General features: G+C 35.9%; 2 protein-coding genes across 2 annotated transcripts; one reads left to right on the forward strand and one right to left on the reverse strand.

Moving 5' to 3' along the window:
• The first annotated feature begins 1,268 nt into the window (after positions 1-1,268).
• Positions 1,269-6,521, forward strand: LOC142625643 (acyl-coenzyme A oxidase 2, peroxisomal). The gene is made up of 7 exons (XM_075799310.1): positions 1,269-1,831; positions 2,786-2,901; positions 3,471-4,351; positions 5,181-5,360; positions 5,456-5,622; positions 5,706-5,829; positions 6,027-6,521. Exons 1-7 carry the CDS (start codon positions 1,350-1,352, stop codon positions 6,180-6,182), a joined length of 2,106 nt encoding a protein of 701 aa, XP_075655425.1. The 5' UTR covers positions 1,269-1,349; the 3' UTR covers positions 6,183-6,521.
• An 825-nt stretch (positions 6,522-7,346) lies between these two features.
• LOC142626366 (uncharacterized) lies at positions 7,347-12,661 on the reverse strand. The gene is made up of 5 exons (XM_075800188.1): positions 11,415-12,661; positions 11,162-11,239; positions 10,507-10,721; positions 8,385-8,608; positions 7,347-8,249 (listed from the first exon to the last, which is right to left on the reverse strand). The coding sequence occupies exons 1-5, from the start codon at positions 12,520-12,522 to the stop codon at positions 7,604-7,606; spliced, it is 2,271 nt and encodes a 756-aa protein (XP_075656303.1). The 5' UTR covers positions 12,523-12,661; the 3' UTR covers positions 7,347-7,603.
• Positions 12,662-23,853: the final 11,192 nt, after the last annotated feature.

Genomic DNA, 23,853 nt, shown 5'->3' on the forward strand with positions numbered 1-23,853 from the left:
AGCAACATACAAATTAAATCATAAAACACAAATAATAAACAAAAAAAAAAATACAGTATATAAGAATATATAATTGTGTATAATAATTAAATAACTCACAAACCAAACGCATGAAAAATGAATGATACATAACTAATCAAGTCTTGTGTGTGATAGAATTTCCTTATAGCATATTTCACTCCCTCACATAATCAATGGTGCTTAAAGACTCAAAGACTTCTACCTCCCAAGATAACATGATTAACAACACGAAGAAGAATCATTGTAATCTCTGTACTCAACAAACTAAACTCTCTTTCTCTCTATGTAATTCTATGCAAATGTATGCAAAAGAAATATTTTCTCTTGGAAAGTTTCTCACTAAAAGTAGTTTTCACGAGTGAGAGACAATGAAAAATACATACATTAGTGTATAAACACTCTTTCAAGATAATTGTTGTGCATAGATTTACTAACACTACAAAAGAAAAACACTAGTTATAGCCTTTTTTTTTTTCAACTGCGTATACAAAATACACAGCTATAGTTGCATTATAGCCACGTTCATAATAAATGCGGCTAAAATAATAAAATATTATTGTTTGGAAAAGAAGGCACAAGCACAACCCACACACACTTAAGCTCAACCTAATCTTTAACTTAGGACCATATAAACTCATATATTATTTCTTCTCTTTCTTACGTGAGACTCTAGATTTTTCTCCACTTAAATAACATGTTCAAGTGGACACATTAATAGTTAATATTTTTCTAACAGAAGCTAGTAAGAAAATGCTGCTACACAAATTACAACTTAAAAAATTGTGAAAAATATCTAAAAATAAACAAAAAACTGTGAAAAATATTTTAGTAACAAAACTAATGACTTGGCAATGAATTAGGCTCTGCTACTCCTTCCCTCCTCCCTTTATTCAATCAAGCCATAATATTATAAAAAAATAATAATAAGAGAGAAAAATTCAAAGACTGTTGGCTCAGCCATTTGTGATCAAAAGGTCAAAAATAATAATATATCCATATTTGCTCAACTTTTTATTTTATTTTTTAATATTTTTGCTCAACTTGAAAGCCAAATCTTGTTAAACTATTACTCTTATCCATCCTAATCCATTAAAAAAAAAAAAAAAAAAACTAAGCTTTCGTATAACAGACGGCCCCAGGGCGTTGAAAGGCGCGCCAAAACATATCCACCAATGCCATTCCTCCAAGTCCCATCTCTGACACACGCCACGTCACCCTCTCATCCGTATAAATAACGAAACCCAAATAACATCCTTAAAAAAACAACAACCCATAATAATAACTATCTTCTTTGTCTCTGCCAAAAATCTCCAATCTTCTCTCCAAAAATGGAAACCCAATTTCCAAATCCAAACCCAAACCCAAACCCAAATCACACCGACGAAACCGAATCCGACGACCCCACAACTCGGCGAATCCGACGGCTCTCCTTGCACCTCCTCAACCACCCAGATCATGATGATCACGATCAGCAGCTTCAGACAGTAACGTGCGGGGCATCGAAGAAGAAGAAGAAGAAGCTGGAAGTGGAGACGGCGAGGTTGTCGGAGTGCATGAGAGGGAAGCACAGAGATATTCAGGAGAAGGTGTTCGAGTACTTCAACGCGAGGCCGGAGCTGGAGACCCCGTTGGAGATCTCGAGAGACGAGCACAGAGAGCTGTGCATGAGGCAGCTGATTGGGTTGGTGAGAGAAGCCAATATCAGACCCTTCAGCTACGTGGTGGAAGAGCCCTCTAAGTACTTCGCCATTTTGGAAGCTGTGGGAGGTGTCGACATGTCGCTTGGGATCAAGATGGGTGTGCAGTACAGGTATGGTATATTGGTTGGTGGTGATCTTTATCTTAATTATTGATCCAAATGATTTTTTATTTTTTATGTTTTTCTATTTTGGGATTTGGAGCTAAAATTTGGTTTAATTCTATTTTATTCTCTCAAATTTTGAGGAGTTTCAACATGGGATTTGTACAGAGGAAAGTGACGTTGCTCTAATTATAGCTGTGATTAAAAATGTTGCGTATCAAATAATATTATTAAAAAAAAAAAAGGTAAAGTACCAAATTACTAAAAATAATTGTAAATAATAAATTTATTCTTTCATAACGGTTTGATACGACAAATTGGGAAGGATTGAAAATCTGTTTATTTTGCTAAAATTATAATTTTTTTGCTAAAAGTATGGTAGATAAAGTTAAAAGTTAGCTGAATAGTAAAATAAGCTGGCTTTTTAAGCTGAAGCCAAATGCACACTGAGAATAAAACTATTGTGGGTCCATGTAAAAACAACTAACAATACCAACCTGTTGTGAAAAGAATTTGAAAAAAAAAAAAAAAAAATTGTGCCCTGTAGTCTACCATTGCTTGCTTACTTGGCAAAAATTGTGCCCTGTAGTCTAAATTGTTTGGTATTTTCAGTTTTTTTTTTCCCCTGTTATTTGGGTTGGAAATAGGATGTGTTTTGGATATGGGTTTGGTTTTGTTTGATTTTTAAGGTTTGGTAATTGTGCTAGTGACTTTCAATATCTAGTAAAGGTGGAGCTAAGAGGTTTTGATTTGAGTGTTATTGTCTGAGTTGATGCTGAATACAATACTGTGTTTATCTATCTATTAGGATTTTTTTTTCCGCTTTTAGATTATGATTGCTTTGGGGTTGATCATTTTTTAGATTGCTGTTGTACTAATTCCATCTCTCTCTAATATTTAGTCACATTATCTTCATAATCTGTACATTATATCCTGCATTGACTTTTTATTTTGCTCTTGCAGTCTTTGGGGAGGTTCTGTGATCAATTTAGGAACTAAGAAACACAAGGATAAGTACTATGATGGTATTGACAATATGGACTATACAGGTTGTTTTGCTATGACTGAACTGCATCATGGTAAGCTAGACTGCTCGTCTTTTATTTGTTTGTTCCTTGCTTTTGTGTGTTATCTGCTACTACAATGATAAATCTGTTGCTGTTCTGTCCTTAACCTCTTCCTGCTGTCGTTGTATGTTTCCAGTCCCCTACCCCACCCCAAAAAAGGCAATTTTTTCTTATTTCACGGAATCTTAAGTCATGAATCCAAATGTTAATTTCATTGTTTGTTCCTTGCTTTTGAGTGTTATCTGCTGCTACAATGAAAAATCTCTCTGTTGTGTCTCTAACATCTTCCTGCTGTCATTGTATGCTTGCCAGTCCCCCCCACCCCCCCAAAAAAAGGCAATTTTTGCTAATTTCACGGAATCTTAAGTCGTGAATCCAAATGTTAATGCAAAATTGGATGTTGTCTAATTAGGTCTCTTATTAAATAGGTATTCTACAATGAGCAAGGGGCATTTTGTCTTCCAAACAAAGCCTGATAACTTGTATAAAGATATAGGCTACGGTCCTGAAAATATATAATTTTCCACTTTTCTTGGCATGCATATCTAAACTGAACGGTTTATTTTTTGGTGCTTTAAAAGGCTCAAATGTTCAAGGCCTCCAAACAGTTGCGAAATTTGATCCACTCACAGATGAATTTGTAATTGACACACCCAATGACGGGGCCATCAAATGGTGGATTGGAAATGCTGCAGTTCACGGCAAGTTTGCCACTGTCTTTGCTAAGCTGATGTTGCCAACTCATGATACAAAAGGATTTTCTGACATGGGAGTCCATGCCTTCATCGTTCCAATAAGGGATTTTAACACCCACCAACCACTTCCAGGAGTTGAAATACATGATTGTGGCCACAAAATTGGCCTGAATGGAGTGGACAATGGAGCATTGAAATTCCAGTCAGTCAGAATTCCTCGAGATAATCTCCTTAATCGATTTGGAGATGTCTCCCGTGATGGGAAATATACAACCAGCCTCCCATCCATAAATAAAAGATTTGCTGCCATGTTAGGTGAACTGGTAGGTGGGAGGGTTGGCCTTGCATATTCTTCAGTTAGTGTCCTCAAGGTAGCTGTTACAATTGCCACCCGATATTCTTTACTGCGCCAGCAGTTTGGGCCTCCCAAGCAACCCGAAGTCAGTATTCTTGATTACCAGTCCCAACAACACAAGCTCATGCCAATGCTGGCTTCAGCTTATGCATTCCACTTTGCCACTCAGCATTTGGTGGAGATATATTCAGAGATGAAGAAGACTCATGATGAAGAATTAGTTGGAGATGTCCATGCCCTTTCAGCAGGTCTCAAGGCATACGTGACATCTTATACAGCAAAGTCATTGAGCATCTGCAGGGAAGCCTGTGGAGGTCATGGGTATGCTGCAGTGAACCGGTTTGGCAGCTTGAGGAATGATCATGACATCTTTCAGACATTTGAAGGGGACAACACAGTGCTTCTACAACAGGTTGCAAACAAATCCAATTTTATTACACACTTTGCTTAAAAATTTGATATATCCTAGTTTGTTTCATCAATAAAGTACAAGAGCATCTGAATTGACGGTGCTGTTTTCGATAGGTAGAGAAGAGGTAGGAAATAGGAATTGCTACAGGATGGGTTTGCGACTAGAATAGCAACTTCCTCCCTAAAGACCCACCCTGATTTGCATCGCTTCAAAGTGTAGTCAGCTGATTAGCTGTGAACTAACAGAGAAATGCAACAAAAAAAGAAAAAAGAAAAAGAAGTCATTATTATGCTACTGAAGAGAATGATTATATTGTTTTATCTTTCACAATAAAGTTGAGGCTACCTGACCCTAAATTAGGTTTGAAAACCTAGTGTTAAAATGTTAACATGTTTATTTTTTCAACAAAATTGTTCTTGTAGGGTCAATTCAGGTGAATAGCCTGATAGTTGCACTCCTGTGCCTTTCCTAGGCAGTAGAGTCTCTGTGCTTTTAAAAGATGAAATTCTGCTCTTTGGTTACCAACTTACCATAGAGGATTCTAGCTTTCCTACGTGGACTTGGGTTTTGGGCAATTTGAGATAAATGGATATATGGTGGTCATCCAATGTTAAAATGAAAGGTAATGATAGTTGTTAGATAACAAATATGCCCACATCTTCAGATTAAATTTTGGTTGCTAGTGTCATTTCGGGTTATCACTACTCTGGTTGCTAACATACATTATAATTTGTATGGGGCTGTATATACATGGTCTGCATTATTAATAAATCTTGATTACTCTTTTGGATGGAAGCTAGACTCTTGAACCTTTCAATTGTGATGCCAGGTAGCAGGTGATCTCTTGAAGCGATACAAGGAGAAGTTCCAAGGTGGGACACTTGCAGTTACATGGAACTACTTAAGAGAATCAATGAACAGTTATCTGTCTCAGCCAAATCCAGTAACTGCTAGGTGGGAAAGTGCTGATCATTTACGAGATCCCAAGTTCCAGTTGGATGCCTTCAGAGTGAGTTTTTTCTTAGTTAAGGTTATTTACAGATTTTAATTGTTTCATACAGTACAGTTGTATATTTATGGTTTATGTGAATGATCTTGTTGCAGTACCGAACATCTCGATTGCTTCAAAGTGTTGCTGTGAGACTAAACAAGCACTCTAAAACTCTTGGAGGCTTTGGTGCTTGGAATCGATGCTTGAATCACCTTTTGACACTTGCTGAGTCCCATATTGAATCTGTCATCCTAGCAAAGTTTATTGAAGCTGTAAAGAGGTACCCTCTTAATCTGAGCCTCATATATTCTTTTATTTTTTCTCTTCTTGATTTTTGAGTATTTGATTTGGTTTGATTGGTAGCTGTCCGGATGCGAGTACTCAAGAAGCTCTGAAACTTGTCTGTGATCTTTATGCCTTGGAACGAATCTGGAAGGACATAGGAACCTACCGTAATGTTGACTATGTTGCACCCAACAAAGCTAAGGTATCAAACATAAAAAGACTGACAACTAAAGAAGTTATTGAGATATACCGTATAAAATGCCATTCATGTGTGAGAAGATTTTGACATGCTTTCTTAATTTAGTACGGGCATTTGTGAACATCTGTCTCAGATATAAATGTGAAGTTCTGTTTTATAGTTAGTGTTTTATTAACTGACCTATGCATATCCTGTTGCAGGCAATCCACAAGCTTGCAGATTACTTGAGTTTTCAAGTGAAGAATATTGCAGGGGAACTTGTTGACGCATTTGATCTTCCGGATCATGTTACACGGGCCCCTATTGCGAAGCAGTCAGAAGCATACTCACAGTACATACAGTCTGCAGGATTCTAATACCTAAATAGAGCAAAAAGCCTCACAAGATACATATAAAAGAATTTCTGATGCTGATACATATGAAAAAGCCTCACACAGTATGTGGGTTGTCAGGATTTTTTTTTTTGGTTGGCCAAATGTCATTAGTGTTTTTATTTTCTTTTATTTCTTTCCTGATAAGAAAGCAAGATGAATAGGTCGAGGGAGATGGTGGCTTTCAAACCGAGGTTGGTGTTTCACTGGGTTTGGGAGGAATAATTAGCTGTGGTATAAGTTGAAACAAAACTTTATATATGATTGCTTGTAAACTGTATCAATCATCAATTATTATTCAAAATGCAAATTTTACTTGGTCCATATTTTCTTACATATCTACTTTTCTAACTTGTGATTATGTTAATATCCTTGGGTGATTCGATCCAAGAAAATTGAATAAGGGAAAAAAAATTCACACTAATGGCTGATCCTGGCAATTTTCAAGAACGAAAAGAAAATTCACATTGGTGGCACAAAAAATAAAAAATTTTCTCTTCTTTCCCCACTTCCTAAGGGATAAAAAATTACTGGCATGATTTAGATCCGCAGACAGGAGGAAAACACCACCAACATTCATTGTTATAAAGATTCTAAAGGTTTTCAATGCACCAATAAGACTTACTCAAAACATGAAAACTTTAGGTTATATTTGGTAATAGTTTTTGTTTTTTATTTTGAAAAACTTGTTTTTGGGAATATAAAGAAAAGATAATTTTCTTGTATTTTTGAAATAAAAAACATGTTTGGTTAGTTAAAATTTAAAAAAAATTGTTTTTGAAGAAAAAATAAAAAAATACTGAAATATATTATTTCTAGGATTTGAACTCTAATTGCTAACTCATTAAATGAAACCGATCTATTAAATTAAATGCGTGTTTTCATTAAGTTTTGAAAATTAAAAACTGAAAACAACTATTTACATGTTTTCAATTTCTTTTACAAATTGAGTTTTGAGAACAATTTGTGTTTTCTGCCTAGGTTATCCAACAAGTTTTTTAGTCTAAAAAATAGAAAATTATTTTTGAAAACAGAAAATAAAGAGAAAAAACAGTTACCAAACATATCTTTAGCAACTGAATTCTATCGCATTTCAATACATGGGAAGTAATGAAGCAAAAATCAAGTAATATATTAGCAACAAGGAGGAGAGGAAAAATAAATAAATAAAGAAGAGGAATCTGTCAAATTCGCTCATAAGAGAAGGTAGTAGAATGGTAGGTATAAGAAGACATGAATTCCATAAATCTGGAATTTTCACCTTGAGCTTTCTAAAATTAAGCCAATGCCCACACTCCTCCCAAATAATTGTACTTTTCAATAGTTCTTTGCAACACTATGAAATTTACAAATATCTATTCCCAACCACAAACTCCAGTGCTTATATTAGATGATGACGTAAAACTCTATGTTCTAGGCTTACAATTCAAATATGCAATTCGGGCAGCTTCACCTTTATGTCTAATATCTTCGTACATTTTCAATGAAGCCTCAGAAAATTTGTTCAGTTGCTCAAGAACCTTTGTCAAACTTGTATGATTGCCGCACAAATTTGAAGAACTATCGTCATCCTTTTCAGCATCTTTGCTCTCTGGTTCTTCATTTTCTGTCTCAGCAGATTTCTGTTTCTTCTGCAACAGTGCTTGTTGGTCCATCAACTGGCAAACATCCAATAAAAATGTTTTGATTGCATTACTTAGTTCATCAGATGGCAAAGCTTGAAGTCCCGCTGACCAATCACGACACAAAACAAATACAGGAGGTGCCACTACTCGACGAGGGGAGAATGACCTCCTACCCCTGGAACGTTCTTGTGGTGCGATGCAGTGTTGCAGCCAACCATTCAGAGCTTCCACATATGATGTGAGACTATTGATCCAATTAGCAAAACCTAAGCCAAAGCATTCAATTTCATGCTGGAGTTGAGATGTTATCTGCCTGCGGGTATCTCCTTGGGGAGTTCCTGACAAACTCTTTGAATGGTATGCCAGTGAGATGGTGATGTACTGTGCGTGATGACATTCAAGCATGGCTTTCCACATCCTGGTCAATCTGCATGGGCACAAAGGTATTGCATAACTAATCCAGATTCAAATCTCAAGGGTTCAAAAAATAAAAAATGCCAAGCGGGCATGAGATCCAAAGTCTTGGACATAAATGAAAAATATGAACAAAAAAGGTTCTTACCCCTGGATTAATTCTACAAGCTGTGGTTGCAACTCTTCATCCCTAATTTTCTCAATCCGCTTAGATATTGAATCAACAGAATGAATTGCCACCCTTATTTGTGAGTGAAGATCCTTTACAACTGCCCGGGTTTTGTCAATCACTTGACTGCTACAATCCTTTGCAAATTGGTGCCTAAGCTGGTCACACTTCCGATCATATTCCTTCCTGACAGATTCGCTGGCCTACCGAGAATAAAAAAAGTGAACAAGTTAGGAGGAGCAAGGACTTGCATCATTTTATATGGGCTAACTTTGAAGACAAGCATTTGCAATACTAGTAAAGAAGAATTCAATTAGCAAAATAGATATATTAGCTACTGAGATAGACAGAGATGTTTTTTAAGATCCTAGAAATCCTGATTATGAGTCTCCCGCGAATAGATACTCTTCCAGATTTGTAAATACTCAAATGGGGAAGTAAGTCCTTGTCAATTTAAATCTAGCAGTACTTGAGGGGGGAAAATGCCATGACACCCCTTAAACTTTGGGGTAGTTGCACTTACACCTCCTGAAATTTTATTTTGGCTAATTTAGTACATAAACTTTAACACTGCAACAAAGAGACCCCCTTAACTTTAATTTAGTACATAAACTTTGATATTGTAGCAGTAAGGCCCCCTTATTTTTTTTGCCCCCAATTTAATCTCTCTTTCACCAAATCATTTTTTTTAAAGAAAGAAAATGAAGGGATTTACTACAACATAAAAATTTAGGGGGTCTATTGGTTACAATACCAAAGCATACGTACTAAATTGGCTAAACTAAAAGTTCAAGGGGATGTATGTGCAACTACACCAAAGTTGACGGGTGTTGAGGTGTTTTACCCAAATTGAGACCAGAAAGTTGATATTTGAGATACAAAAAAAAAAAAATTGAACCAAGATGGTAAAAGTTCTGATATTCTATTTTCAGCCCCCCCCCCCTTCGAGCAATCAACAGGAAGGAGCATTAGTGAATGGTTTCACCAGCCTCAAAAGTGTCCAAAAAAGATTAACATACTAGCAGGGGAAAAAAGGACAAACACAGAATCTAGCACACTTATGATCTGTATATGTAGGTAATCTTATAAATTATCAACACCCCTTCAGTTGTCCATAGATTGTTGAAGGATAGGACAAATACATTAAAGCGTTAAGCTCCAAAATAATGAAAAATGATATTCAAATCTTATTCACACTGACCTCTATGCCATGTGAAATCTTCTTCAAGAACAAGTAAATTTAACTCTTTTGTTCTATAAAAAATAAATAATAAATAAAGACAAAAAACAAAACAAAACAAAACAAAAAGGCAGCATTTTGAATCATGAAAGAACATCATCTGATTGAAAAACTATTCCATGAAGGATCTTTTAAAATTAACATATTTTCACATGTATTTACAACACAATATTTTATTTATTGTAAAAAAGAGATACTACACTAGAAACTCTGTTTCACAAAAGTAAATAACAGATATGTGATCCAAAATTTAGAAATACATTGTGGTCAAAATCCAACTAACAACAACCAAACCTTGGTCCCAATTTTTGGGTTATCTATGGGTCTTTAACAAATTGGACAAGGTTGGCCACATGTATTCTTTTTCATCATTCTATTCTGTCCAAAGCATAGTCAATCAAATCAACACAAAATCAGAAACATTTGAGAGGGCTAGGAAGATAATATTATTGATAGAGTACCCTGATCATGATTCATATCAACAGTATACTTTTAAATTTATCATATTTTCACACTAGTATTTACGACACAATATTTCTTTTAGCTATTGTAAATAAAAAATAGTCCGCTAGAATCATTCAGATATGTTTCACAAAAGTATATAAGAGATATATTCCAAAATTTAGATACTACGTTGTAGTCAAAATCCAAAATCAACACAAAATAATAAACAATTGAGGGATTAGGAAGATAATATTATTGATAGAGTGCCCTGAACATGATTCATATCAACAATATACTTATGCCCCAAATCATGAAACTATGACAAGTTTATTGTAAAGGACTGCCCCAGAGCACGCAGCACCAGATCCCAGATTATCAGGAGGATTTTATATGAATAAAATGGCTTCAACGAAGTACCTTTACTTCATCATAAAGTTTTCTCTCCCATGCATACAGTCTGTCCAGGGTGGAGGAATGACTTCCTGCAATCATGCCGAACTCCTCGACAAAATCACTTCCGCTGTCATCATTATATTCTTTTGAAGCTGCGGTGAGAGGATTCCTAGATGAAGATGACCTTGAAGATGTTGTCCGGTTCCATGTAATAACCTTTGTTACATTATGTGAAGGTTCTACACAAACATGGAAACCCAAAACTAAGTAAAGCAAAGGCAAGTAATGTCGCAGTAAATCAGCCCATGACAAAAGTTGTACTTCATTAGGCCTGAAGGTTGAAACTTGGAACAGACCTTCTCCCAATTGACTGTACATTATGCAAATAGTAATCTTATTAATTGAAATTAATTAATCCCAATCCAAATCAAAACAATCTATTGAAATATATGATTAACTTAAACAATCTCACAATATTTTTAACATACAACTTCTTGCCATTTCCCTTAAACTGTTGAGGATGACCAAAAGTTGGTTACCAAATAAATGGATCTTACCTTACTTAGGTTCTTTAAGGATTATGACTGAAACTGTTAAGGATATAAATTTCAAAATCCAAACCCCAAGAGTACTGTTGATTGTTAACCAATTTGGTGCCAGGTAATAAGCTAGAACTTACCACAAGTAACAAGTGCAGTCTTCCCATGGCAACAAACAAGCTGGAAAGCCACCAAAAGAGCCAAGGCAGATGACTTCCCTATTAAGAATTGAGTTATTATTAAAATCCAGCAGAAGAAAATTCAGTATATATAAAAATTTAAGCCAGCAAAAGTATAAAAGGAATTTGCATTACAGCATATGTAAATAATTAGAACCCATTCAGCACTTTTGAGTGGTAATAAATAATTCTTCCATTAAAAAAAAGAAGTTACCTTTGGCCTCAGAATATCCAACTCTGATTTTGTTTGCCTCTAGCATCCTGGAGACCTCCTTACCAGATTCAGAAGCACGGAAGAAACGATGCTCTATATCCTTAATGCTCGAAAGAAAATCTTTAGCTCTGTGGGTAATGAACTCTGAAGGATCCTCTCTTTCTGCACTTACATCTTTCTCCACCATGCTTTTCTCCCTCTTTGAACTGGACTGTTCAAGAGCAACTTTACCTGTTGAGGTCTCAGCTGATCCATTACCATTATTTTCCAACTCTAGCTGCCTAACTTTACCATCAACCGTTTGTTGAGAACCTTCAACTCCTCTTGAGGTAATTGAATGAACATTACGCTCTTTTGATCGGCTGTTACTATTATTTCGAGTCACTATATTACCAGGGATGTCACCAGCCTTTTGCTCTGATTGCGACCAACCTTCATGAAATTCATTAGTTCCACCTAAACCAAACTCTCTCTTGAACTGTCTCCATCCACTCATATCATCAAAATTCATATCCAACCCACTATGCCCCGCAAACCTAAAGCTCTCACTATCATCAATGGGATCAAAGAAATCCCAAGAACCTGGCTCAAGATGAGGGGGAGGTGGTGGTGGCACTGGAAATGCCATTGATTCCTCATCCACATAACTATTAACACCACTTGTTGGATTGACCATAACAGTAACAGCAGCACTACCACCAGACCTCATATAGCTAATAGCCGCCACAGGCGGGGAAAGGGGGCTCTCATTGCGCAAAGGTGAGTCCGAAACATCAGCAAGATGTGATGGTGACGGTGACGGGAATGATGAATGTGATGGGGTCTTATCCGACAGAGATGACTCTATCAAGACCTCGGCTTCAGCATACCGCCGAAGAGCAATGCCGATGTTTCTAAGGGATTGTGTGTAAGAGACATGAGCAGCTGCTAAAGCATACCTTGAATCAATGGCCTGCTTGATGAATCTCTTCCGTTCTTTACAGAGACGTAGAGCTTCATTTTTATCAGTTTTAGAGTTAGCACAACCCATTTTCTCAAAAATCCAAACACTACCCCCCACCCACAACTGAACAAAAATCACTACATCAATAAGACCACCAAAAGCCATGGCAATCTAGTCCTTGAAACAAACCCCATTGTCAGAGCCTTCACAGTGCAATCAATCATTCAGAAAAAAAATTAAAAACCCACTTGAACAAAAGCTAGTGAAACTAAAAATATGGACAATGAATATATTAAATCCGAAATTTCACTGCAATAGAACCACCAAGAGGCTTAAAAAAAAAACCCAACTTTCCACTCACTTCATGAAACATACCCCATTCTCTCAGCTTCTAAAGTGAATTTCTCTAGAACATTGAGGACCCACTTCAGCAAAACCTTAAAAACTAAGAAAACAAAGGGAATAGAACAAAATGTGCAAAAGCAAAGAACCCTTATTTTCCACAAAAAACCCTAACCTTGTGGTCTTGAAACAGAGTAAAACAGAGCAACCTTTTTTCCAAGCCCCCCCAAAAAAAGCAGATGGGTTCTTCTGGCCACTGGAGAAAAAGGTTGGTTCAGAGGAAAGGGACAAGACCCAGATGGCGTCATTGACAATGAAGAGGAAAAATCGTTGGACTTTTTCTATCACACTCTGCTCAGAGCCAAAAACAGAGGACTAGTTGTTTTCAACAGAGAGAAGTAGTTGGGAGAGACGGTCATTAAATCGAAGGCATTAACGAAAAACCTGAATAGTCTGAAAGCAATGAATTGGAGAAAGTATTTAAGCAGCTGAGAGTATCTCAATCTCCTTTTGGTGTGGGTCTATAGAGACCAAGATTTTCCAGAGATGGGTAAACTTGATTAAAAATATGTATTAATAAAGAAAAAGCAAAATGTGAAAAAGCAGAGAGAGAAAGAGGGGAATCTGGTACAGCTACTGTTAATACTACAGAGCAAAAGCCTCGAGATGTGTGTCAAACATATGGGCTTTCTTTCACTCATTGCATTTTGACAGAAATTAATGATATTGGACAATATAAAAAGGAAAAACAGAGGAATTTACTATTTTTTCCTCTAAAAACACCTCATTTATTTTTATTTTCTGCGTCTAAAAAGTAAAAAACTTTTCTTTTTATGAAAGTAAAATAGAGATCATGGTGGTGAATTAGATTACTACTTTACTAGAGGGAAAACTCGAGGGAAAAGAGTGGGAATTGAAGAAGAAAATGAAAACTAATGAGAAAAAAAACTTTTTTCCTTTGCTTGATACAGAGCAAACAGAGTGTGTTTTGAGTGTCAGAAAGAATACCTGTTTTTATTGGAAAAGGTGTGTTTGGATGACAGAATTGCCCTTAGGTTTTCCCGAGGGACACTCTAACGGCTCCTTAAAATCCGGTTCTTGGGGGCATTGGGTTTCACTTTTTCTTTCTGCACCCAAAAAAAGATAATAAAAAAAACTGCAAAATATTATTATTATTAGTCTTAATCAAATATGCCTTTAATTTTTCTGAGTTTATAAGCAAAATATTGGTTGTATTTGTACCTTTTTGCCAGCTTTTATACTATATACCAATTTGTAGTAGTAATGGGACTGTGGGATGCCACCACTAGTGAGGCCACAATCTGATATTACAAGATAGACTCATGAACCCCACTGACTGATTGAATATTCTTTTCTTAATGTTCAATTTTTTTTTGATGAGCCACTGATTGAATATTTGAGTATATACAAAGGCATATTAATCTAATGTAGAATGGGAGGGAAGCTAATAAAATAATGAAAAAGGTGGGTATTTGTGGCTAGAGAATTTTTATTGGGCAGAGGACAGGATAAGCAGTCACTTGACAAGGATATTGTATTAGGGACATCCTGAATACTTTTTAGGTTTTTATCATACAAAAAATGAAAAGAAGAAGAAGAAGAAGAAGAAGCAGCAGCAGCAATTGATTATATTGTGTTTATTTTTTAGGATATTAATCACATAAATAATTTCCTTTCAAATTTTTTTTTTCAAAGTGGAAATTTAAGTTATAAATGGAACTGATTTTTACTAGTTAGATAACTACTAAGTACAGTTTAAGTCAATTTATGATATTTTAATTAATATGATCTCATAAAATATTGAAATTGTAATAATTAATACTATACTATGAACCTTTTCAGTCCTCTTAACTTGTGGCAGAAAGCTACAATTTTTAATTCTTACAAGAACCAAACAGTGGCAAAAGAAAATGCAATGGCAGTGCTGCCATTTATGGTTCCGAAATGTTGCCTCCATGCTGCCCAATCAGAGGACAAGCAATCCAAAATAAAAAATAAAAAATAAAAAACTAATAAGGAAAGGCCTTTCTTTTGTTAAAACAACTATATTGGCCAAGGGGGTCAATTGCGCCCCTCAAACCCTAGATTTTTCCCTTGCTTATGGCTTCATAGGAATAGAGTGATGTTCTCTACAAAATGGCATGCATGTTGTTTGTGTGAAAAAAGAAGAAGAAGGAATTGGAGAAATCAATAGAAGGTTGGTTGAAATTATATTAGTAATGATAGGTGTATAATTTTTTTAAAGATAATAATCTGTGATTTGAGTAATATTATTGTCACATAAGCCCACTACATTTCTTAAAATAGTTGAATATGAAGCGAACTATTAATTATATTACTAACTTAAATGGATAATAGGGCCAATATGAAAATGAGATCAAATGTGAATGACCAAAATAAAAATTTTAAAATAGAAATAATCAAAGTAAAAACAATCCAAAGTTTTAATGACCAAAAGTGTACTTTAGTATAAAATTAAACACAAATGAAGCATCTTGAACTAAACTAAGTATTACTGGTGGCACCTCTCCATGCACAAGTGTTTGGAGTTTAGGAGGGAAAGTGTTCAAATTACGAGGTTAGTAACATGTTGTAATTATTTTTTTTAAAAAAACATTACTAAATGTGGCCTTTTAATGGGTTTAATGGATTGGTTGTTAGAGTGTTTTAATCATTTTAAACATCACGAGTGTAGTTCTAATAAATGACAAAGTCACATGCTTTGAATAAGATGATGATATATAAAACAAACTTGATTTATAAAAAAAAAAAAAGTTTGTGATTTTTTAAAATATAAATTCAAAATTCAAAAAAAAATATTATTAAGATATTACATTAGGCAAGGAATATTTATTACAAGCCTTTTAGTCATTCAAGTTTTAAAGAATAACTGTTACTTGTAAAGAATATGTAACAAAATAATTGAACAAAGTTACAAAGAAATAGTAATTTCATTTATGAATCCATTTGAGTACCAAACCTGCCCTTCTAATTTGTTCCTCTGTCCATGAGTGCACTATCCTCTTTCTTCTGCCCTTCTAATTTGGTTTGGTAATATTTTATATATGTTTATTGATTTATTTAATCAAAAAATAAAAATAAATTAGACAAAAATAGAGTTATACTTTAAAATAAATAAATAGTAAGACGGTATATTCTCCTTAGAATTTTTTTTTTAAACTCTCCTTAGAATGAAAATGAAATAAAATAAATCCCCAGCTTGTTGACCCAAAGATAGAAAAGAGGTCAAGCAAGCCACGTTATGCCTATGCACAATGAGTCAATAACGAAAGTCAAAATTCTTTAAATTTTTAACTAATTTGGATCACATTTAATGTTTTGTCCCACACACTTGAAGAGCTATGGGGTATCATATAGAGTTAATTTCTTTTTTTTTTTTTTAAAACATAGAGTTAATTTTCTATTGTAGCTATTGTAGAGAGTTAATTTTCTAACGTGCATGGCTAGAACTATTTTTATATGATACCCCATAGCTCTTCAAGTGTGTGGGACATTACATTAAATGTGTTCCAAATTAGTTAAAAACTTAAAGAATTTTGACACCAATTTTTTTTTTTTTCCTTTTTCATTTGAAGGAATACGAAACATATCAGAAGAATATATTTCAAGTTTGTTTTTGGATTAGTTTATGTATCAAATTACAGAAGAGCAACATATACACATAGGACTCTAAAAATGTCTACATATTGTACACTGACAATGAAAGTAAGATGATGTTAGGTTCTAAGACCTTATGGACTAATGTATTAAAATTTCAATATGTAATGTGTTGGTAAATCATGATCAAAATATAGAGTCTAGGTTTAGGCTTGTTTAAAGTATGTTTAATTGTAAAATTGTAATCGAGTGATTGCAGAAATTATTGAACAAAATTTGCATGGCTCAATCGATCGAAAATTAGATTCAATCGATTGAAACTCGTGTAAATTTAATTTTCTGCAGAATTTCCAATTCATCTCAAGCCTGTTTGACGTGTAAGGTTAAGTGTTTTATTTCACATATAAAAGAAAAAACCCTAACTGCGTTTTAAAGACTTTTTGAGTGTGTGTGGTGAATTTTGTGTGAGATGTAGAGGTGATTACCTTCATATACATACTTAGAATTATCAAGATCAAGATTCGTATCAAGAGCTTGATGATCGCTTCAGTTACTGCTAAAGAAACTTAAAGAAGATTTGAAACCTTTGAGTGAAGTCTCAAAGTCACAAGTAGGAGAACTTGTGGTTGCAGCAAATCAAGGAAAAAAGTAATCCGTGGATTCGAAGCTATCACGTGGTCGTGGTAGTAAGTTTTCTACACGAAGTAACAATCCGTGGTTGCAGCAAATCAAGGAAAAAAGTAATCCGTGGACTCGAAGCTATCACATGGTCGTGATAGTAAGTTTTCTACACGAGGTAGTAATAGGATGTTAGTGGTCTAAGTCTTATTGTACAAATTTCAATTCTTTCTTAGTGAATCTGTTTTTTACCTTGATAATAATTAGATTAAATCCTCCTCAAGTTTTTTACTGGTTAGATTTTCTTGAGTTATCATATCATTGTGTTCTTTATATTTCCGTATTATTTACATGATATGATTTATATGAGTTAACTTAGAACTGAATAATTTATCTAAGTAATCACTTGGCTAAATAACTAGGTTAAAGTTAAACATCTTGTGTTTAAAGGGTCTAAAACTTGATAGATGAGTTTTGAAGATAAAAATAAACAAACTTTAAGAAAATAAAGTCTAGTTATGTTAATAAAAAAAATGTTGAAATTGCTACAAATTTTTTAAAAAGACATATAAAATATAAAATGACAACATGAATATAAATATAATTAGTGTTTTTACGAAGAAAATTAGAATTCAAATCCTCCATCCTACACTTGTGATAATTTATCAAAGTAAAAAATGATTGGTGCCACTTTAATAGTATATAAATAAATTAAATGTCTACAAGATTTTTATTTTCCCAAATTATATATATATATATATATATATATATATAGATTCTATGAATTTAAATAAATAATAATACCAAAAACAAACTTGGTGATGCTATTGAAATTTCCTTTGTCCATCTTTTAGATCGTTAATTTGACCTTGGCCCCATAATTGTCACATTTTCCAGCTCCGTGTGGATCATCTAGGAGCTCCGTCGAACATTTTTGCTTGTCAATGTCATATTATGTCTTTACCCAAAGGTAAAGAGAAAAAGCACACTAAAATCAGGATTTTCCTGTTTTAACTTTTAACTTTAATCATATCCTTCAAATGCTAAGGTATAAGGATGCCAAAGTAGGCTTTCTCCTCTCTTTTTAGGCTGCCAATCTGTTTGAAGTGATTGAGTTTATTTTCATCTTTAGTCCTAATTCCTCAAAAAGAATGTACTTTTTGTTTTATTTTATACTAATAAAAAAATAATTTGTTATAATAAAGAAGATATATTAAATAAACTGATAAAGATAAGTCCATTACATTGCTATCCTTTTACTCTCGTCTCTCCATTTTATCTGGCTTTTAAGACATCGTGTGCTAGTTTTCTTTTGCTTTTTTCTTTATACTTTAATGGATGTGGCATTTATGTTTTGATAGATTTAGACTGAAATGATATTGTGCTTTTGTTCTATGTTCGGTCTACGATTTAATAAACAGACAATATGGATATCATGATAGTATTCATATTATAAAGCTTCAAAAAGTTAGATGATTTAATTTATAATGGGAAAACTAATTAAAGGGTGACAATCATGCTAATTATAAGATAAATAATGATATAATTGAGAATAAGAGAGAAATTATTACAACTTAGTGCTCACTTAAGAAATTGAGTGATGCTCACAATGACATAATGACATGGAATAGAAGGATTTTTTTTTAATCATTAAAAAAGAAAGGTCATCATACCGGATAATTTGGATTTCCACTTCCACACCTATACATTGCCAAGGTGCTTGTCTGAGCTATAAGGTTGCGTTTGGATAACTTATTTTTTGTCAACTTATTTTACTATTCAACTTATTTTTGCTATTATTTATGAGTCTCTTTACTATTTTAACTAACTTTTACCTTTATTTACCGTATTTTTAATAAAAAAAATTTCAATTTTAATAAAATAAACGAATTCCAACCCGCCCTAAATCTCAACTAAAAAATCACTGAAAGTGAGAGAATTTAAGGGCCCAAGAATCTGAATAAAAAGTTTTTCATCAGAAGCCCATATGTTACAAACCTGAAGCCTAAGTTCATGCACCCATAGGCCTAGAAACTTCGACATCCATAGCCCAATCCACTATAGGGCCTAGGACATACTCCATAAAACACCATTTGCAGCCGCAAGCTATGGAGGACCATCTAAGGGACCCTTCCTTTGACTTTTCCCCAATCTAGAGAGAGGGGATTTAAGTTATGAACCTAAAATCTTCTGCAAATATTAAATAATATTACTGTACTTGAAAACTTTAGTTACAATAACTTTTTTTCCCCCCTTTTTTAAGAAACAAATGAAAGCAACTTTTTATTCCTTGCTTAACAAATCAACATTATATATATATCATGAATATTGGTAGAATAGATTTCATCTAAACGAAAAAGAGGATTAGAAGATCTAGCTTGTATAGTAAGCCTGTGAATTACAAAATTACATAATTTACGATTACGAACATGACAAAACTGAACTTTCTTGAAAGAAGAAGCCATGAAATTACACTAACTAGTTACACTAATTTATGGAGTGTGAGTTCTCTGAGCATGAGAGGTCTAGAGAGGAAGATGCTGAACTCCAACGGAGTACCAAGAAAGTCAAGGAATCTGCAGGCTATACTGCTTTTACAGCTCCGATCTCCTTTAAAGATAAACTCTTGGGTGAAATCCCAGGAGCTTTTATGCAAGCTTTCAACTTGGAAGCAACTAATAAGGAGAATGATGTGCCCACGATGGACATTGGCGACCTGAACAAGGGATTGATAGCTGTAAAGCTCCAACTGGAGACTAGAAATCTCATTAGAGTAAAATGGGCTCACTCACTTATAGTCAAGGTTTATGGGCGAACAGTGGGCTTCCATTTCTTGCAGAACAGGGTGATGAGCATGTGGAAACTAGTGGGGAGGTTAGACTGTGTGGACTTGGGGAAAGATTTCTTTCTGATCTGGTTTGGCCTTATTGAGGACTATGATAGGGTCATTAAGGGGGGGGGGGGGGGGGGGGCATGGTTTGTAGGGGGCCATTACCTCACAGTGAGAATGTGGGAGCCAAACTTTAAATATTATGAGCTTGCAGTTCTTAAAGAGATTGGGAAGGCCATAGGACCAGTTCTAAGAATTGATGCCAACACGGCGTCGGAGACAAGAGGTCGATACGCTAGGATTTGCATCCAAGTAGACCTTAACAAGCCTCTAATAAGAAGAATCCTATTGGAAGGGGCGGTTCAAGAAATCCAATATAAAGGTATTAGCACTTTATGTTTTTCATGTGGCCGTGCTAGACACTGGCAATAGGAAGTGGGACCAATGGGCCCGAATCCGGAACTGAGGAAAAGTCAAATGAGGAAGTGTGTGAGGAATATGGGCCGTGGATGCTGGTCCAAAGATAAAAGGCTGAGCCCAAAGTAGGTAAGCCACCTTTCCCTGCAAACATGTCAGCCTATGGGTTTAACTCTAATGCAATGGAAAGGAGGGAAGGCCACATGCCTCGAGCCAATCACCAACCCTCTCGAAGTGGTTTCAAGTCCCATCGCGGACCCACAGATGCTAACAGAAAAAAGGGAAGACAAGACTCCTCTGATGTTGTGTTCGAAAAGGGTGGTTTTTCCTCACTGAACACGACACCTAAAGCAGTTGGGTCTCCTGGAGCCATACCCTTGTATCAGCCTTTGGATCACTCTCTCTTCTTCTCCGCAGGGATTGGGTCTCATCCTAAAGTAGCTAGCATCTAGGGCTATGATAGTAGTTCATCTAAAGGCAAGAAATCACCAAGTGCCTCTACTGTGCCAAAAATAAGTGGGGAGGGAAAAACTTTGGTTAGCCCTCATGGAAGAAGAAAGGGGAGGATTTTCCCAGACAAAGCCTGAGGGGGATGGGGTGGAAGGCATTGAGCAAGTTGGGAGTCCAAAGTCCCATTGAGGCTAGCCTACACCTCACGTAATCCGATCCAATGAATGTGCTTGTGTGGAACTGTCGAGGGGCTTTAAACCCTCGTTTTCAACGTATGCTTACTGATTTGGTTAATGCTCATTCCCCAGCTATGGTGATTGTCACGGAGACCCGAGTTGGAGGAGAAAGGGCAAAGCAAATTACGGATAGATTCCCATTCGATGGGGCAATCCATGCTAATATTGTTAGGTACTTAGGAGGTATCTAGTTTTTATGGAACTCTGATACGGTGGAGGTCACCCAACTAGCAAAGATAGAACAGGAAATCCACGTCGTGGTTAAGGTATGTGCCTCGAACCTTTCTTGGTTGCTTTCTTCAATTTATGCTAGCCCTAGGTTTAAGGAAAGAAAGCTGCTTTGGGAAAATTTAGCTAATGTGGCATCGCTCCATCATCTACCTTGGCTCATGCTAGGGGACTATAATGAACTTTTATCCAACTATGATAAATTTGGGGGAAATCCTCTTAACCCGAGGCGAGTCCAGTTGTTCAAAGAGTGCCTGGATGCATGTGATATGGTTGATTTGGGATTTCATGGCCCTAAATATACCTGGGTAAACAAGCATGACATTGGGCAATTTATACAAGAAAGATTAGATTGGGGTTTTGCAAACGCTACTTGGAATGTTCTGTACCTTGAGGTAGCTTTTCACCACTTAACTCGCACCCACTCGGACCATTGCCCTATTTTGTTAAAGTGTGATAACTCCCCTATGATCAGACTGTCCAGGCCCTTCAGATTTCAACCTATGTGGATGTCCCACCCTCTTTTCCCTAAGGGAGTTAGCGATGCTTGGGAAGATGATAGGTTCCTAACATATAACATAGAGAAATTCACAGAAGATGTTAAAATCTGGAATAAGGATGTCTTCGGCAACCTTTTCCACAGAAAGTCTAGGGTGGAAGCTAGGTTGAGGGGCATTCAAACCAGCATTGCGAATGGACCTAGTGAGCATCTCCTGGAGATTGAAAACGAGCTGAAAGGGAGTATTTTGATGTTTTACAGCAGGAGGAAGAATGGTCCATCAAGTCTAGGTATAACTGGCTTATACAAGGGGATAGAAATACAAACTTCTTCCACACCTTGGCTCTGATCATGAGGAAAAGGAATAGAATTACAAGTTTAAAAGATAGTCATGATGTTTGGTATCACAATGAGGACGAGGTTGCAGCCCTTATCAGAACTGGGTTTCAAGAGCTTTTTAAATCCAGTGCTGTCAGTGCTCCAAGGTGTACCTGGGATATTCCTTCATGGAGTAGCCGTTTGTCACCAGAGGCAAAGGGTTAGGTGTCAAGAGAAATCTCAATACAAGAAGTTAAGGATGGTTTATGGAGTTTAAAGCCTTTTAAGGCTCCAGGTCCTGACGGACTGCATGCTAGATTTTTCCAAGGTTACTGGAATATTGTGGGGAGTTTTGTCTTTGAAGAAGTTAAGGAAGTTTTTTGTATGCCCGAGCACTTGAATGAAACACTCATTACCTTCATTCCGAAATGCCCCAGAGCTGATAATTTGGGTTCATTCAGACCCATCAGCTTGTGTAACATAGTTTATAAGGTAATTACAAAAATGATTGTTATGAGGTTGAGACCTTATCTCCCTAACCTCATTTCCCCTCTCCAAACTGCTTTTGTTCCGGGGAGAATGGGAGTTGATAATATGATCATAGCTCAAGAACTCATCCACACCATGAGTTTAAAGAAATGTTAGGTAGGGTTCATGGCAATCAAAGTAGATCTGGAAAAAGCTTATGATAGGTTGGAATGACATTTTATTCGTGATATGTTAAAACTATATAATCTTCCTCCTCATCTCATCAAGCTTATCATGAGTTGTGTCTCAACATCTTCCATCTCTATGTTATTCAATGGGGGAAGCTAGAGTCATTTCTGCCTTCTAGAGGAATTAGACAAGGGGATCCTTTGTCCCCCTACCTGTTTATTATGTGCATGGAGTTGCTTCGGTTTCTTATTTTGGAGAAGTGTAGTGCTAAGCTTTAGGACCTTCTAAAAGCTTTGAGGAATGGTCCAGAGTTCTCCCATCTATTTTTTGTCGACAACTTGCTTTTGTTTGCTAAAGTTGACATGAAGAATTGCTGTAGTGTTAGGGACGCTTTGGATACTTTCTGTGAGTTATTGGGGCAGAAGGTTAGCCTCCCTATGTCCAAAGTTTACTTCTCTTTGAATGTTAGTCTTGATCTTCGCAGTGAGATGTGTGAAGTGTTTGGTATACAATCCTCCCCTAATCTTGGCAAGTACCTTGGCTTTCCCCTGAAGCATCAAGGTGCTTTTTCTCAAGACTATAATTTTGTCATTGAGAGAGTCCAAGCAAAGCTACAGGGTTGGAAAGCAAACATGTTGTCCATGGCAGGCAGAGCTGTTTTGTCGCAATTAGTCATCTCAACTTTCCCCTCTTATGTTATGCAAGGGTGCATTCTGCCGCCCAAAGTTTTAAATAGCTTGGACAAAATCAATAGGAATTTCTTATGGGGTACTACTGAGTTGGTCAAGAAAATGCATATGGTTAATTGGAAGAAAGTCACAAAACCTAAAGCTAAAGGTGGTTTGGGTCTTCAGGAGGCCAAGGGAAGAAATTTGACACTTGCTGCTAAATTGTCTTGGAGAATGTATCACTGTAGAGATGTTGGCTGGGCTGAAGTCTTGTGCAAAAAGTATCAGACTTTGAGAGCACATAGGAAAGGGGCTCACTCTCGGGTTTGGACTGCAATTAAGAAGGGAGAGGCTATCTGTGAGCTGGGTTCTAAATGAATTTTAGGAAGCAATAGCATGCTAAGTTTTTGGCAAAATAAATGGCTCAATGCGGGTTGTTTGAGATCCTTGATAGAAGGCCCCCTTACTAGAGGGGAGGAAAATCTTTTGGTTAAAGATTTAGTTTTGGATGGAAGTTGGGATTTAAGGTGCTTGTCTTTTGATCTGCCTCGGGATATCAAGCATGCAATCCTAGCCAGGCCCCTTCGTAGATTC

Source organism: Castanea sativa, chromosome 2 (genome assembly GCF_040712315.1).
Source record: "Castanea sativa cultivar Marrone di Chiusa Pesio chromosome 2, ASM4071231v1".
Taxonomy (NCBI): Eukaryota; Viridiplantae; Streptophyta; class Magnoliopsida; order Fagales; family Fagaceae; genus Castanea; species Castanea sativa.